This window comes from Terrapene carolina, unplaced genomic scaffold, assembly GCF_002925995.2.
Source record: "Terrapene carolina triunguis isolate 2854851 unplaced genomic scaffold, T_m_triunguis-2.0 Scaffold113, whole genome shotgun sequence".
Lineage (NCBI taxonomy): Eukaryota > Metazoa > Chordata > Testudines > Emydidae > Terrapene > Terrapene triunguis.
The window spans coordinates 9433677-9450200 of record NW_020664464.1 but is presented as its reverse complement, the minus strand read 5'-3'; the positions used below and the strand labels follow the sequence as shown (position 1 = coordinate 9450200).

General features: G+C 38.2%; 1 protein-coding gene across 1 annotated transcript in view; it reads right to left on the bottom strand.

Moving 5' to 3' along the window:
* Positions 1-248: 248 nt before the first annotated feature.
* The window catches only part of LOC112110318 (guanine nucleotide-binding protein subunit alpha-14), a 48353-nt gene continuing 32077 nt past the window's right edge, over positions 249-16524 (bottom strand). The window contains exons 3-7 of the mRNA XM_024205252.2: positions 13602-13756; positions 11578-11706; positions 5420-5549; positions 2920-3073; positions 249-1301 (exon numbers count right to left, since the gene is read on the bottom strand). Of these exons, the coding sequence (XP_024061020.1) occupies positions 1111-1301; positions 2920-3073; positions 5420-5549; positions 11578-11706; positions 13602-13756 (759 nt within the window). The 3' untranslated portion in view covers positions 249-1110. The remainder of the gene's footprint in view (positions 1302-2919; positions 3074-5419; positions 5550-11577; positions 11707-13601; positions 13757-16524) is intronic.

Genomic DNA, 16524 nt, shown 5'->3' with positions numbered 1-16524 from the left:
GCATCTATCTTAAATAGATACTGTTACTGTGGCAGAAGCTGGTGAGAATTCTCTAGCGTCTGAAAATCCTCTGAAAGTAATATGGTGTGGTTAAGGTGTTAAGTATGCCTCCTCCACCTGCTTGTAAAACTCAAATACAGGGGCTATGGTAAGGAATAGAGGTTTTTTTATATTTATATATATATAAATAAATACACACACACACGGAAATGAGCAATTTAGTGGCCAGTTCAGCATATGCAACTGTATCCTCAAGGATGGCAGTCTTATTCTTTCTATGGCAGAGGGCTTTTGGAGGAACCACCTAGGGCCTAGAAACCTCAGCTATTGAATGCCCTTTCTAGCCACTAAGGTTTGTTAGTATAACACCTACCCAGCACTTGCAATTCACTGTCATTTTAATAGCTGTCACTTCTATGTGCTTTATAACTATACACTTGGCTCTTGTGTATTATTGCCAAATGACATCAAAGACATGTTAAGACTTTTGGCATATCAGCCTACGAAAGACACTTCCAACATAAAAATCTAAATGATTAAATTTAATATATGGCCCCAAATTCATTAAAATGCTAATAGCTCATTCTAACTTAATGATAAATCTTACAGTATCTAGCATTCTAAAATAGCATCACTTTATCATTTCTAAGGCAACTTAGGTTAAAATTTCCTACTATAATTTTCATGATTATGAAATGCAATAAAAAACCCTAAGAAAATAACAGATGAATGGCAATGGATTTATATATAGTTCTATAAAATATTTGTTCTTAAATACCCTTTGAACCACAGTTGTCACAAAAAAATCTCACAGCCAAAATTAAGGAAATATAAAAACAATATTTAAAATGTATAGTTTAAAAAATTGTAAACATTGTAAGTTCTTCCTTTAAATTCTATTAATCCACTTCTCTTCAGTAAATATTTCAAGATCAGCAAATGTACAGGAACAACCTCTGTTTCTGTAAGTAAATTGTTTCAAAGAACAACTCTATTTGTATCTGTGTCATTCTGTCTTTTGTGGAATTTTTTAGTACACACTAGCAATGTTTTATTAGTCTGTGCTGGGTGGGTAGATGATGGTAGGTGGATCCAAGCAATGTTTCTCCTTTACACCAGGTTGAACTCCCTCAGGTTTAGCTGAAGGATAGTGTCTTTGACAGCAGCAAAGACAAAGCGGATATTCTCTGTGTCTGTGGCACAAGTGAAGTGGGAATAGATTACTTTCTCTTTGTCTGGATTCTGGTCCTGGTACAGCTTCAAAATGAATTCTCTGGCAGCTTTAACATCTTGTTTAGGTCCTGTTTAGAGGCATAATGGATAATATTTTAAAAGGCTATAAAACATTATGTAGTTCAAACAAAATATCAGCCAGACCATTCAAATAAATACCTAGCTCTATATAATTTACTGCAGACACTATTTTTGAGCATGAGAACTACCAGGAGATAGCTTTTTGTTGATATGCTTGCATAATGTTATATATCTACTGGGGCTAAACTTGTTGTAATATGTAGAAATGGTACTGTTATGATTAAACTTTCTGATAAGCTTCTGTGGTAAAACATTGTCATCAGTACAACGTTCACTCAAAAATGTTCCTACAAATTACTTTTGTATGATAGCAGCCTAAAACAAACAAACATACTCAAAGTGCCAACAATGTTTAATGTATAAATAATGTAAGACTATAAATTGTCAGAACGATAGAGTATATTTATTAGCTTATTATTTTACTTAGTTTTCTCTCTTTTTGAATATTTGATATAGCTCTGCATATTATAAGCTGTTTCTATGGCAGTCTGCATCCTGGGATTTTATTTTGTTAAGAGGGAGGTAGACTTTTTCTGTAAGTAAGTATTTTAATCAAAGGAATTTTCTCAACTTAAATTTAGGATTCAATACGATGTAATTAGCAAGCTAATGCATTTTACTATAACAGACAGTTCTGCATCTAAAATGCTGACTGATTTAAATCACAGTCTTAATCCATTATCAGTATAGGTCTGTCATTCTTTTGGGATTATTGAATAGATACTGAATTTCAGTATACAAATGAACCCACTTTAAAGCAAGTTGTACAGGTAACAGCAACGTTTTCTATTAAGTGAAAATGCACCAACGGGTTTTCTTTAGACTATTTTGTTTTATCCAGTTATTTGTGAAATGCCTAGACAGTACGAGAATGACTATAAAGTAGAGAATAAAGTAACTATATCACAATATATTTAGCAAGCACCTAGAAAATGTACTGGAAACTTTTAGAATATGTAGTACAAGGGAACAAGAGGTATATATTTCCTTAAGTTTCCCAATATTATAAGTAAAACCAATTATCTTCCTCTGTATCAAAATGCACACTTTTCAACTTTGCATTCAAAAGCTGAAATATTTAAAAATCAGACTCCAGTCTCATTCTGACTCTAGCAATAAATAATATTCATGTTGATATGCCACAGTTGTGCCCAGGTACCTCAAAGAAAAGAAACGTGTGTTACCAGAGGTCAGGCTAAATGAAAGTTTCCAACACTATGGCTGCATGAAATCAGCTCTTTTAAAAGCGTCTGGTCCTGATCTTGCAATTTACAATATAGTCACACAGATTGCCCTAGCTGCTGTTGGGCTGTCTGTGGCTCAGCAGTCCGTCCACATGTTGCAGGATCAAGGCCTATGCTTTCAATACAACAAAACTGCATCTTATTCTATACCACAACCTAGGGCTATATTTTAGCATGCAGAATTAAAAAAAAAAAATTAGTTGCCAAATAATTACCTCAAATATATTACACAATCATTTATAAAGCAGGCAGGGAAATTGCAACTATTAAGGGGAAAAGGTAAGGAGATTAACACTCACATTTAGAGTTTACATTTGATTTTAAGTCACTACTGTGAACATAGTCTAGGATAAAAGCTCACCTGTGTATTCTGGGAAATAGCTGATTAGATGGGAGTACATGATTTTCTCTTCTAGAAGATCTTTTTTGTTTAAGAACAGAATGACTGAAGAGTTCAGAAACCATGGGTATGTGATGATAGTTTTAAATAAGGCCTTGCTTTCTTCCATTCGATTCTACGAGGAGACAAATGAATTTGAAATTCAATTATTTTTAAAGCATTACCATATACATGATCAGGACACACACAAAAATCAAATCACTCACACCTCAACCATCAATCCAAAATTAAGTTCTCCTTAAAACCAGTGCATTTTCAAGTTCTCTTACCAGATTTTCTTCGCCCAGCAGAGTTGTAGCAAAAGTATTAACTACCCTACTTAATATTTTATATCCACACACACAGAGGGCTTTGGATCCAGCCTGCCTGAAGCTAAGTGAATGGGCAGCATGATGCATAAAATTTAATGGAAGGTAATGCACATCAGAAGTCATTTGAACTACTCATGTATATTACTGGACATAACTGTGGCCAGCCCAATGAAAGCCTCTGGACGCCACTGCACATTTTGGCAAAGAGCAGAAAGGTATGTGAGAATTCATAAGGGATGGGTTAGCGAACACTGAAAGTATTATAATTAGAGCTGGTTGAACCTACAGATTTCTGATTAGCTGGAAATTTTCAATAGTTTGAAATTTTCCACAAACTGAAAATTCATTTCAGAAACCATGATACTCGGTGTTTCTGAAACAAAACATGCTCCACGGGAACCATGGCAGCTGCATGAAACTGACAAGCATTTCAATTCACAGCTGCCGGGGCTCCCAAATATCTGCAGCTCCACCATGCAGTCTGGGGATGCAGGCCTTCCAGATTCTCAGGCCAGCTCACTCCCAGGACTGCCCACTCAGGAGTCTGGAAGCCAGGGGGTCCCCAGCATGGCACAGTCCACATGGTGCAGCTTCCCTGCAGATGAGGCTTCCAGGGCAAGGAGCATGAAAGCCCTAAGAGCCCCCCTGGTTTCTTGGCTCCATAGGAAGAAGTTTGGAGTTCCCAGCAGCCTGCCAGGAGAGCTGGCAGAGAACCAGGGTAGATAGGGAGGTTTCCATCAGAACTCTACCTGTGATTTGACCAAAATTCAAACCAGAAATGTTTTCGTGAAACAGTTTAGATTCAACTTAATTGGCATTTTCCAATTAAACTTTTACTGGCAATTTTCAGACCAGTTCTAATTATAAGATAGTTATATAAATCCAAACATATAGCCTTACTTAGGATATTGTGTTCAGTCTTCATCATGCTATCTCACAAAAAGATGTGGGGAAAATAAGGATTCGGAGATTGGCTGTGAAAGCGAATAAAGACATGGAAAGGACTTCATATGACGAGATGAAAAATAAGAGGTGTGATTGAAGTATACAAAATAATGAATGGTAGATTAGAGAGAGACTATTTACCTTCTTTGTTCCGTGAAATAGAAAGTCAGAAAATCTAAAACTGATGCCAGGAAATAGTTTTTCACAAAACATATTTAACCTATAGAACACATTGCCGCAAGATATTGATGCCTAGAGGCTAATAAAGTCAGAAAAGGATTAGGAAATGTATATATTTAAAGAGAACATCCACATATTTGATAGTAATTATCTTTAAAACATTTCAGAAGGTAATGGATGGAAAGGGACTCAATCTCTATTTTGTAAAGAGAGAAGATCACTTATGGTGGTACATTAACAACAATCTTAGCTGCCTCTTTTCCCTGCCTTCTCTTCTCCTTTTGGTGGGAGATTGTTGCCCCACTCTCACAGCTGGCAAATGAAAGTGTAAATGGGATCAGGTCTCCAGCCCATAATTAGTGGCAGCTATGCACAGTATGCGCAGCTTCCTCTTGGACAGTGGTGGTCTGTGGCCCATAGTTGAAAGACAGCTGAGGAACAGTGTTCAGAGTTAAGGAGGATTGGTATTTATACTTTGAGTACTGTATTTCTAGACTTTCAGACATTTTGGTTTTTTGAATTGCGCACTATAACTTCCTGACTTTCAAATACATGGGTTTCTTTCAATAACTAGACTGTTCCATTAATGAAGTGGTTGTAACTCAATAGTCAGCCTTTATTTTAGACATTTTGTTTCTATATTAGACATTTCTATATTTTGTTTTTTTAATATTAATGTGTGAAAAGTGGTTGTCACTGAAAGAGTGAGGCAAAACGAAGATTCCTGCAGCAGTTAGAAGCTCCTCAGGAGGTCCTTCTGGGTTGTGCGGAAGCTGTAAGGCCCTGCAAGTCTGTAGCTCAAGAGCCACAATTTTGTCCCACAGTATACATTAGAATAGAGCCAGAGTCACTATGACACTGAATTTCATATAACTTTATAGACTGATAATGCTGCACTTCCAACTTTGTAGGGGCAAACTGTTAGTAATACATGCATTTATAAAGCACTAGTGGGTCCCCCCCCCCCATAGAAATACAAGCCTCTCTTTTTTCCTACACCTAATCGAGATCTGCTCATTCCTTACCTCATTGTCACATTCAGCCAGGACCTGGTCATATTCACTTAGTGCAACTAAGAAAATGATGGAGGTAACACTTTCAAAACAGTGAATCCATTTCCTTCTTTCAGACCTCTGGCCACCTACATCCACCATTCTGTTAAACAGAAACAAACAGCACAATGATTGTTTTGTGTCATTTAAATATGTACAGAGAAGCGGTCAACCAGTAGAACCCAAGACACTTCGTAGACCATTTTTTCAGGAATCACTAGACCCATAAAAAGTGTAGCTACTTCTAACATGGAAGCTATTTAACATATTTTAAGTTAATTCGCTTGCTGAAGGATCACAAATACCAGCATAGGTCAGAATGAATTGAGCAGGCCATTATATATGAAAGCTACCATCATGATCTGCTTCAACTTTCTGAATGCAGCTCTTGAGGAGGGGATGTAGAATTATGCAGGTCCCTTCTATATGAAAGTGACCATAACTGCATATTTAATACCATCAGGGATAAAATGTTCCAGATCTAATACTCAGAATTGCTCAAGTGCATTTCCTCTCAACACAATCACTTAAAACAAAAAATATCAAGAAAATTAGGTGTTACACCAACATTTACATTCACAGCAATCTCTGCTCACATATTACTACCAAACGAATAACCAAAACATGCACAGACGTCCTAGCTCCACATCAAACTTAGTTCTGACACACAAAATCTGATAATGCATACTTCCAGTTTCTCCTAATCACATACAACTTTAATTCTCTCCAACGTCAGATCAAAATTACGGCTGTCAAGTGATTAAAAATATTAATTGCTCTGTTAAACAATAACACAATATCATTTATTTAAATATTTTCTACCTTTTCAAATATATTGATTTCTATTACAACACAGAATACAAAGTGTACAGTGCTCAGTTTATTTTTTATTACAAATATTTGCACTGTAAAAAACAAATGGTATTTTTCAATTAACCTAATATAAGTACTGTAGTGCAGACTATCATGAAAGTTGAAGAGCCAACAAGTCCACTCAGTCCTACTTCAGCCGATCGCTCAGACAAACAAATTTAGTTACAATTTGCAGAAGATAATGCTGCCCACTTCCTGTTTACAATGTCACCTGAAAGTGAGTGAGAACAAGGTGTTCACCTGGTACTGTTGTAACCGGCATCACAAGATATTTATGTGCCAAATGCCCTAAAGATTCATTTGTCCCTTCATACTTCAACCACAATCCAAAGTAGTGCAGACCGACACATGTTCACTTTCATCATCTGAGTCAGATGCGACCAGCAGAAAGTGGATTTTCTTTTTTGGTGGTTTGGGTTCTGTAGTTTCCGCATCTGAGTGTTGTTCTTTTAAGACTTCTGAAAGCATGCTCCACACCTCATTCCTCTCAGATTTTGGTTGGTACTTCAGATTCTTAAACCTTGGGTCAAGTACTGTAGCTATTTTTAGAAATCTCACATTGGTACCTTTCGTGTTTTGTCAAATCTGCTGTGGAAGTGTTCAGAACACGAACATGTGCTGGGTCATCATCCGAGACTTCTATAATGTGAAATATATGGCAAAATGCAGGTAAAACAGAACAGGAGACATTGATCTCCTTGGGGGAGAATTGTGTCACAAATTTAATTAATGCTTTTTTTAACACGTATCAGCAGCATGTCCTCTGCAGTGGTGGCAGGGAAGGGGCATACAAATGTTTAGCATATCTGGCATCTAAATACCTTGCAATGCCGGCTACAAAAGTGCCAGGCGAACGCCTGTTCTCACTTTCAGGTGATATTGTAAATAAGAAGGCGGCAGCATTATCTCCCATAAATGTACACAAGCTTGTTTGTCTTAGCAATTGGCTGAACAAGAAGTAGGACTGAGTGGATTTGTAGGTTCTAAAGTTTTACAGTGTTTTGTTTTTGAGTGCAGTTATGTAACAAAAAAATTCTACATTTGTAAGTTACACTTCCATGATAGAGATTTCAATTCACCTCATACAAGTACTGTAGTGCAAAATACTATTTTATCATTTGTACAGTGCAAATATTTGTAATCAAAAATAATATAAAGTGAGCACTGTACACTTCGTATTCTGTGTTGTAATAGAAATCAATATATTTGAAAATGTAGAAAAATATCCAAAAATATTTAATAAATTTCAATTGGTATTCTATTGTTTAACAGTGTGACTAATCACGATTAATTTTTTTGAGTTAATTGTGTGAGTTAACAGTGAGTAACTGACAGCCCTAATCAAAATATTTCCCTATAGAGACACGTGTAGTGATAAAGACTATAAAATGTTGTTTGTATATGAAAAAGTATGATGTCAGAGTTGAGGGTTGTGCATTAGAGTGTCGTGTGCAATGTAGTTGGTTCTGTGTTGAAAATAACAAGGATTTTTTTGTAAAGCTGAAGAGCCAGCATACGTTTGGATATGATGATGCTTTGGTGGAAGGACAAATGCGCTGATGCGGGTGTGCATGTTATAAAGGAACATAAGAATTGATATACATTAGCAGACCTGTGGCCCATCTAATCCTGTTTCTTGCCATAACTAGTACCTGATGCGTCACAGAAAGGTGCACACACCACGTTGTGGAATAAGCACTACAATCATACCAACAATAAATAATACTAATAACCCTTTTTTTCTTCTATTCTTCAAGCGATTCTCCACACAGATTTTACTTTTGGTGCTCTGGCACCCCATGCTCGAGAGATCAGATTCATCTGATGCTCTGCTGGTGCCCCTCATGCCCCCTCACTTCCCATAGTGGAGAGCATAAGGGCTAAGGCAGCTGCAACTCTGTTCCTTCTTACCACTCCTGGCTGCAAGACAGAACATTGCGGTGTCCTCATTCCTTGCTCTAGTGAGAAACTAGTTTCGCTTTCCAAGTGTAATGTTTTAGTTAGCACACGGATAGGTTTTCTTTGCCGTTCAGCCCTCCTCCCTGTTTAGTATAGTGAGAGGGTTTCTTCTGTTCAGGAGATCTCCTGGTATAGGCCCTTTGTGTTGGGCCTACAGGTACTCCAGTACATGATACAAGATGGTGGAGCTTAAGTTGCCCATCTTGTCGTGTAACTACGCCTGAGGCTTCGTAAGCAGCTCAAACATGATGGGAACTATTCTGTTCATAGAACCTCAGTTTGGTGTTCAGAGAACTAATGGGTACTCTATTTGGCTACTTTTTCTTTACCAGCAATTGATGAAGACTGCCTTGTTGGTAGCCATCACATCAGCTACAAGGACAGTAACGATTCAAGCTTTCAGGGTGGGCCTGCTGTATCAAATTTATCACAATGACAGTCTTCATCCAAAGTTTCTGCCTATGGTGGTGTCTTAAGTTTTACATCCACCAATCCATTTATCTCATGGTTTTCTTTCCTCCTCCCTAACAAAAAATGACTTCACGTGTTAGATGTTGTTAGGACATTGTCTTTTTATTCAGACGGGACAATCAATATCGTCTTGGACTATGTAAAGAGCCTAGCCAACAAAGGCCCACCCAGACAGGTTAGTGGCTCACTCTACCCATGACCAGGCAACTTCTGTGGCCTACTTTGCCACTGTCCCCAATTTCAGAAATATACAGAGCAGTGACACTGAGTTCAGTCCAACCTTTACTTCCCATTTCTGGTGCAGGCCTCCAGGTTAGATGCAAGTTTTGTTAGGGCAGTCTTACAATCATTCTTCAATTACACCTCTGCTTACCTGCCTCCCGATGACTGCTTGCTAATCACCAAGAGTGGAATCTGTGTGGACAATCACTCAAACAAAAAAATACAGCTATTGACCCTGCAGTAAGTGTAGTTCTTTGAGACATGTTGCCCACACACATTGCCCATCCAACTAACAAGAGTCCTACTGGCAGAAGAACTGAATGCAGGTTGCTATGCCCCATCCCTTATATCCTCCGCTACAGAAAGCGAGTGGGTAATTCAGAAATATCTGATTTTGTGCACATTGAGTGTATGTGAACCGAGAGCAGAATCTGCATGGCCAGCACATCTCTAAGAACTATGGTAACTGTAAGGTAAGTAATTGTTTTAACGTGGATTGATTTTCTCATTATCCATGTAACTGTCTAATCCCCTTTTGACTCCCAATAAACATTTGCTATTACATATTGTGGCAATGAGTTCCACTGGTAAATTATATATTCTGTAATGAAATCCCCCCACCTTTTATTATTTTTAAATGTATTGCCTTTCAATCCCATTGAATGTCTTCTTATTCTTGTATTATAGGAGAAGGTAAATAGAAGTGCTGGATTATCTACTCTCTATTATTCATTACTACATATTTCTATCATGTTGCCTCTTATTTTTCCTCCTCTCTAAACTGAACAGTCCCAATCCTTTCGATCTTCCGTCTGGAGTTCCTTTTTCCGGCTAAGACAAGAAGGAATGATTTATATATAGATATAATAATAGTTTCAGGATTCATTATCTCATTCTCTATACATCCTAATATTTAGTTTGCTTTTTGGACTTCCACAGTGATGCCCAGACTGCTTTACTATGTGGTTACAGTTAATTGAGAACCCAGGAATGTGTACGAGTACTTCAGATTATACCTTCCAATACACACTGCCTGGCATTTGTCAATAATGTACTGATAAATTCAATGGGGGAGACCACGGGGGAGCATAATCTTTAATTTGACTTGCTAGCTCATGTGAAAATTGAGCACTGTTGTCTTGTCGTTGCTAGGATTTTACTTCAAGTTCGCTATCCCAAGTTAAAAGTACATCTTTATTTTTTAGTTAAGATGAAGGCTAAGTTTGACTAACCCAAATAGTTTTATGCCATCTTCAAAATTAGCCACCTTAATCATCTGAAAAAAAAGAGGGAAGAGCAATAGCATGTCATAGTACGGAACCTTGGGGCATCCCCGTTAACCTTTTGCTATGCTGACATATCATCCTACCGTTTTTCTCTCTTAAATGTCTAATGCATGACAGTGCTTTACTGATGATTTCTTAGGGCTCTAGTTTGAGAGTCATGAGACCTGTGCTATATAGATCAGCTACAGGACCTCAAGCAAGTTCCTCCACCTCGCTGCACTTTAGTTTCCAAACTCTAAACTAGAGCTAATTATTCATAAGTGCTTTGAGATTTACAGATGAGAAAAAACATACTGTATATAAAAGCAAAATACTATTATTATTTAGTGGATGTGTTTACAGAAAATGCAGTTGTGCAACTTTAACTTAATTTTTGTGGGAATTTCCAATATTAAAATAAGAGAGAGCAATAGGAGATATGGGGGGAAAGGGGGACATGGAGGAGGAGGAGGAAGAAGAGAGGACAACAGGACCAGGTGGAGGGAAGCAGATGGTTGTGGATCTGTGTGTGTGGACTGGGGATATGGGAAAAGCAGAGCTATTCAAGGAGGAGTGAAGCAGGGTTTGGGAGATGGGTAGAACATTTTGAATAGAAGAGAATGCCTAGTCTTGCTCTCTGGTGTTTTTCCTCCTCCTCCATGGCCTAACTGCACACAACATTTTTCATTGACATGCATTAATGCTGGTGGATGGTAACAAGGGAGAGGACGCACTGATGGGGACAGCTTGCAGTCAAATATGCCAAAGAAGTGGAGCTTGCATGTTAGCTAGGGAGGCAGCTTCTCAATCTGATTAGCTTCTTGTGGTTCATCAGAGTGGAAATCTAGTCAGATGGATCTTACTAGGGTCCTGCTCCCTACGACTCAAGTTGGGATCAAGAGCTGGAGGGAGAGCAGAGAGCAGGGAAAGTGAGGATCTGGTGATGGGGAGGAGATCTACTGAGGCTGGGAAAGTGTGTCAGAGAACTGAGTAACTGCTGGATCTGGACCATTCTATCAGCATCTCTTTACAGCGATAAGTTATTTCTCTGATTTGACAATAAGTAACTCTTACGTTGTTGGTAATATCTTCAAGCTAAAAGTTTGAAAAGAGGCCTTTGACATTTTATGTGATGTGTTTGTAAGCAGTTTGGAATACATGGTAACTGGGCTTGTTTGGATATAGGAAGTTTTTTTTTTTTTTTAATTAAATTTGGCCCATATTAATCCTGTTTTGAGTGTAAGGCTCACTGTAATCTTAAGGGTAGAGTCTCTGCAGACAACTTCATAAGTCATATCTTTTAATTTATTTCATACATTGCCAGAATACAGTCAATCTTACCTAAAGATAATGTTTTCTAAATCAAAAGGATACTCAATAATTCCCGTAGTTGGCACTCTGACTCTGAGAATATCTTGCTGAGTTGGCACAAATGAGGGCAAGGCAATACGATCAATGTCAGTAAGGTAACTGCAAAATAAGATACATACATATATATGTGTGTGTGTGTAAGTAAATGTTTTGATGTAATGAATCCAAATATTTAGACAAAACATTTAATCAAAATATGGAGTAGTAAGCATAATCATTTACCCACAAACCAAGTGGAAGAACCATATACTTAACAAAGAACCTGTTATAAATTATTTCTCTTAACTACCTGCAAGATATGCCTTGAATTTACAGATACCCACTTATTTATTCCATACCAGAGGCATTTACCAGGCATCCCCAACTTCCTCAGAGTTGATTTCATTCTTTTCTGGAGTAAAAAAACCTGCCATGTAGGCAACGTGTTGTTCCAGTATAAACAAAGGGTGGTATCTTCCCCTCTCTCCAGTCTCATGTAGATGGGGCCCTACATCTCTTCAATTTACACAATTGTGTACAACAAGTGATATATTTAAGGGAATCTCTACACCGCAATTAAAATCTGCAGCTGATTCGGGCTTGCAAGGCTCTGGCTGTGGAACTGCAGTGTAGACATTCTGGTTACAGCTGCAGCCCAAGTTCTAAGACCCTCCCACATTGCAGGGTCGTAGAGCCCAGGGTTCCAGCCCAAACTGGAACATCTACACCACAATTAAACAGCCGTGCAGTCCGAGCCCCAGTCAGCTAGCCCGGACCAGCTGCAGGAGTCTAATTGCAGCATAGACATACGCTAAGGCAGCAGTAGGCAATAGGTGGACTGCCAGACACTTTTGAATGGACCCTGAAATCTTTTTATTATTATTATTGTCTCTGGAGTCTGGACCTTGACAAAAAATAATTGATTACCCTGCCCTAAGGATTGGATGTGTTTGACAGGAGTTTTCTTACTGCTCTTGATATTAAAGTGATTTATCCACTTTCTGGGCTTTACATTAATAACAAAGAAACAAACAGGTGTCTACTCATGTATAATTACATTTATAGATAAAGGAAATCTGTAAGTGTTTTCTGCAGTTAGTCTAGAAATCTGATTTCACAAGATTTGTGGTTTATAAAGCCAGGATTTAGTCAGACTATCGCATTCTTGTGCTTAGATAAATCAGTATTACATGAGGAAGTCAGAGACCACTCAAAAGAGCGCTACAGATACATACAGAATAAGACAGATCCCAAACTATGCTTATCTACTGCAAAAATCACCCCACACTTACAGAAGAAGGCTCTCTTATTTTTAATAGACAAAACACATTAAAGCTACCCTTTCTGCCCGGCCATCTGTCCCAAACAAAACTCAACTAAAGATGGGCACCAAAATCCAAACAGTTACATTTTCATAACCAGGAACTCTTTAGTCTCCTAGAACAGATGTTTAGCACAGACCATGAATGTGAAAAGCACTTTTTCCTTCTTCGAGGAGCTATAGCAAATCACCAGATTACTTCTGTGACCTCAGAACTAGAATTTAGACCACACTAGACAAAGGAAGATTTACCTCATAGTGAAGTTAGAGAACTTTCAAATATGGCTAATTTGTACACCAAATTTCATTCCCTAATTTACGTACTTTTAAAACTACTGTTACATAAACTCACTGCCCTGCCTGCTTGATGTTGATGTATTTTGTTCAGCTGTTTTCAAGCTCTCCCCAAAGGGAAATTTAATTATGTACCAGCTGTGCTGAGCTCAGCATTAGGAAGGAGGGTAACTGGCTAATGATTTCAGTGTGCTCAGAAAGAGGAAGATATTTGGAAACAAACATTTTACACAGAATTATTTTAAATTTTAGCATAAATCTCAGACTAATTTAAAAGGTGGGTGAAATTTTCAGACCAAGGGATATACAGGAGTAGATAATGTAAGCAGGGTGAGTCCAATTTAATTTGTAGCTCTGGAAGAAGCCTGGGGTCAACCTTGTGCTAGCAATGTGTACTTACTATTTAGCAGAGTCTGAGAGCTGGTATTCTCTCCGTCTATCATAGCACTCTTGAATTCCTGGATCTGCCCAGAGCTTCTTGATTGCTTCCACTTGTTTTCTTTCTAGCGCTGTTATTCTGTCCACCTCCACTTCTCTGATCAGCTGAGAATTTTCCTAATTAAATGAAAAAAATGAAACCTGTATGACTAAAATTTGTTACAGGAGGATAGGTTCACTGGCTATAAAGGCATGGAGTGTATCCTACACTTTAACTGGTATTAACAGTACGTTAATAGGAGAACTTCAACAAGGAGCATGGGGGAAGACAAGCAGCAAAAAGGTAAAATCGCCTGAAAAAACGAACAGACATAAGGAATACATCAGCACTGAGTGCCTTGTTGGCACCAAGCAAAGAAATAAGTCACCCTAACATGGCCATTATCTGCAATTCAGCACTACTGTATCCTATTGACAGAAGGAGATTTTTGTGGTAAAGGAAAGCATTCCAAAATGGCTGAAGCTAAGATAAAAGATTGAAAATCTCACCAACCTGATCACTTTTATCTCCATACATTTAATTAATCCTAATTAGATATCTTCTTAAATGTTTGCTAAACTGGGGCCATAGTGCTGTAGGCCTTTAAGATTTCTGTAAGGCATGAATGGAGCGCATGTTTCACTGAGATGAAGCTGAGATCATCTACAGTAAGAGCGATTCTAAATTTTTTACCATGGATTGTGGTACCCTGAATCTCTGTTTTGACCATTGAACCCCTTGCAATTATCAAACAGAAGAGGTGACAAAGGACACACACTCCTACTGCTGCCCTTTAGGATAGAGCATCTGATAAATAAAGGCATGTACTAGGAGAATGATAAAAGTTTGACTGTGGTTATAAATTGATGGCTGAAATTACATTTCTGCCCTTCTACAAAAATGTAATCCCAAAAAACCTTCTGTGTACTTAATACTAGAAGAAAGCACCATTTATTCACTTGTTTAATGAAATGAACAATGTTTAGTGTTTGCCGAGGATTATGTGTGGCTCTCCTTGCTGTGAACTGGCAATAGGAGAACTAGGAATACCTGGTTTGCTAAGACTTCTGCCAGTACGTTACTAGCTAGATTATTTATATTGTTCTTTATGACCTATAATCTCATATTGTTTTTTCCCTCCAGGAGTAGTGTTATGCTGGGTTCCAACCTGGAATTGGGCAATTTTGTTTGAGGAAGCAATGAAACCATTCAAGTATTTGAGGCACTAGATGCTCCAGACAGGATGTCTAGAACATGCTGTAAAAGCCATTCTGGTCCTACAGGTTTGCTATTTGAACTTAATTTGCTGATATCTTTGCTTTAATTGTACTTTTTTCATATGATAATGTCAAGACCTATGTGAATTTGTACGACTTGAGAATCTGACCCTACATATCTGTGTTGCATAAACATCTTTACAGAGCTTTAAAATGTGGCTTTTTAAATACACTTGCAATTTTAATAAAAACTGTTTAACGGTCAACAAACTAATGGGATGGCACATTTCTGAAAGCATATGATTGGCATTATTTCCAAATGCAAAAAATTATTGATTATTTCTTGGGAAGTACCAATTATGCGTTTTTGAAGAGATTTTAGTTTCTCTTCCAAAATCAACTGCTCTGCTAAAATGGCCCTGGCATAATTATAATGACCACTTCTCTAACTTAAATGCCTCCCACAAAACATAAGGGAAAGTTGTCTCACTGACATTTTTTAAAATATTGTTGCACATGTTCATTAATACACTGGAGAAAGGTCTCTTTCGTCTTTGTCATCCCATACTTCTAGCCAAGTGTACACTGATGCTGTCACAGTTTCAGGGTACCTGTATTCTCCCCCCATTCCCCATCATCCCTCAAGGGTATCCACTTAAGGTTTCCAACTCCAGTCGTCATCTCTCTTGAGTGGAGGTCTAGGTCTCTTTCCCCTCCAACCGGGGGGCTTTAAGGCTGCACAGTTTCCCTGCCTTACACTGTGGTATCCCCAGTCTGCCTACAGGCCAGCATCTGTGTTTTGCTTTCTTGCTTTGAGGGCTATGAACAGGGTGTTACTGGAAGTTGCACATTACCACACAGCTCTTTCAAAGCAAGCACATTTATTCTTAAGGTAACAATGCTCTAGAAGGCCAAAGTCTAACTGCTCTGCAAGCAGAGGGGATACCTCTCTGGGGGTGTTTACAACCTAAGTGATTCACCTGAATCACCTCCCATTCTTTCTGGCTCTTGGAGGAGTTGTATACAATCCCTGGCCCACAGTGATACATAAATGTATGTCAGTATGGTCCCCAAATATATTGCATGAGCTTGCAATACTTGTCACAGGTACATCATCTGAACCCATCTTAGATGCTAAATGTTTTGAGGTGGTTTCAACTTTAGCTAAAAATCAAATCTATTCTAGATCAGGAATCAAACTCTGGAGTGAAAATGAAATCTAAGTTTTGCCACTGACTGAAATGTTACCAGGATTTCATCCAGAATAAATGTCCAGCCAGTAAAGTGATGGCAGAACTGGTATCTGGCTAACTGACAGGGATACATTATAATTGTTTGCTGTATTTTAACACATGCAGAAGTTAATCCCTATTCAGCAAAACATTTAAGCAAGTTACACCTCTACCTCGATATAATGCTGTCCTCGGGAGCCAAAAAAATCTTACTGCATTATAGGTGAAACTTTGATCCACCAGAGTGCGCAGCGCCCCCCCCAGAGTGCTGCTTTACCGTGTTATATCAGGGTAGAGGTGTAATTGCTTTGCTGAATCATGGGTCTAAGTACAAACTTCCTAGGTGGACAGTATTGGTACTAAATAAATACACACATGGACCATTTAAATATCATACTTTTTTTATATGTATATACACACACACACACTCTTCAGTGAGTATTCCAGATCTCTGCA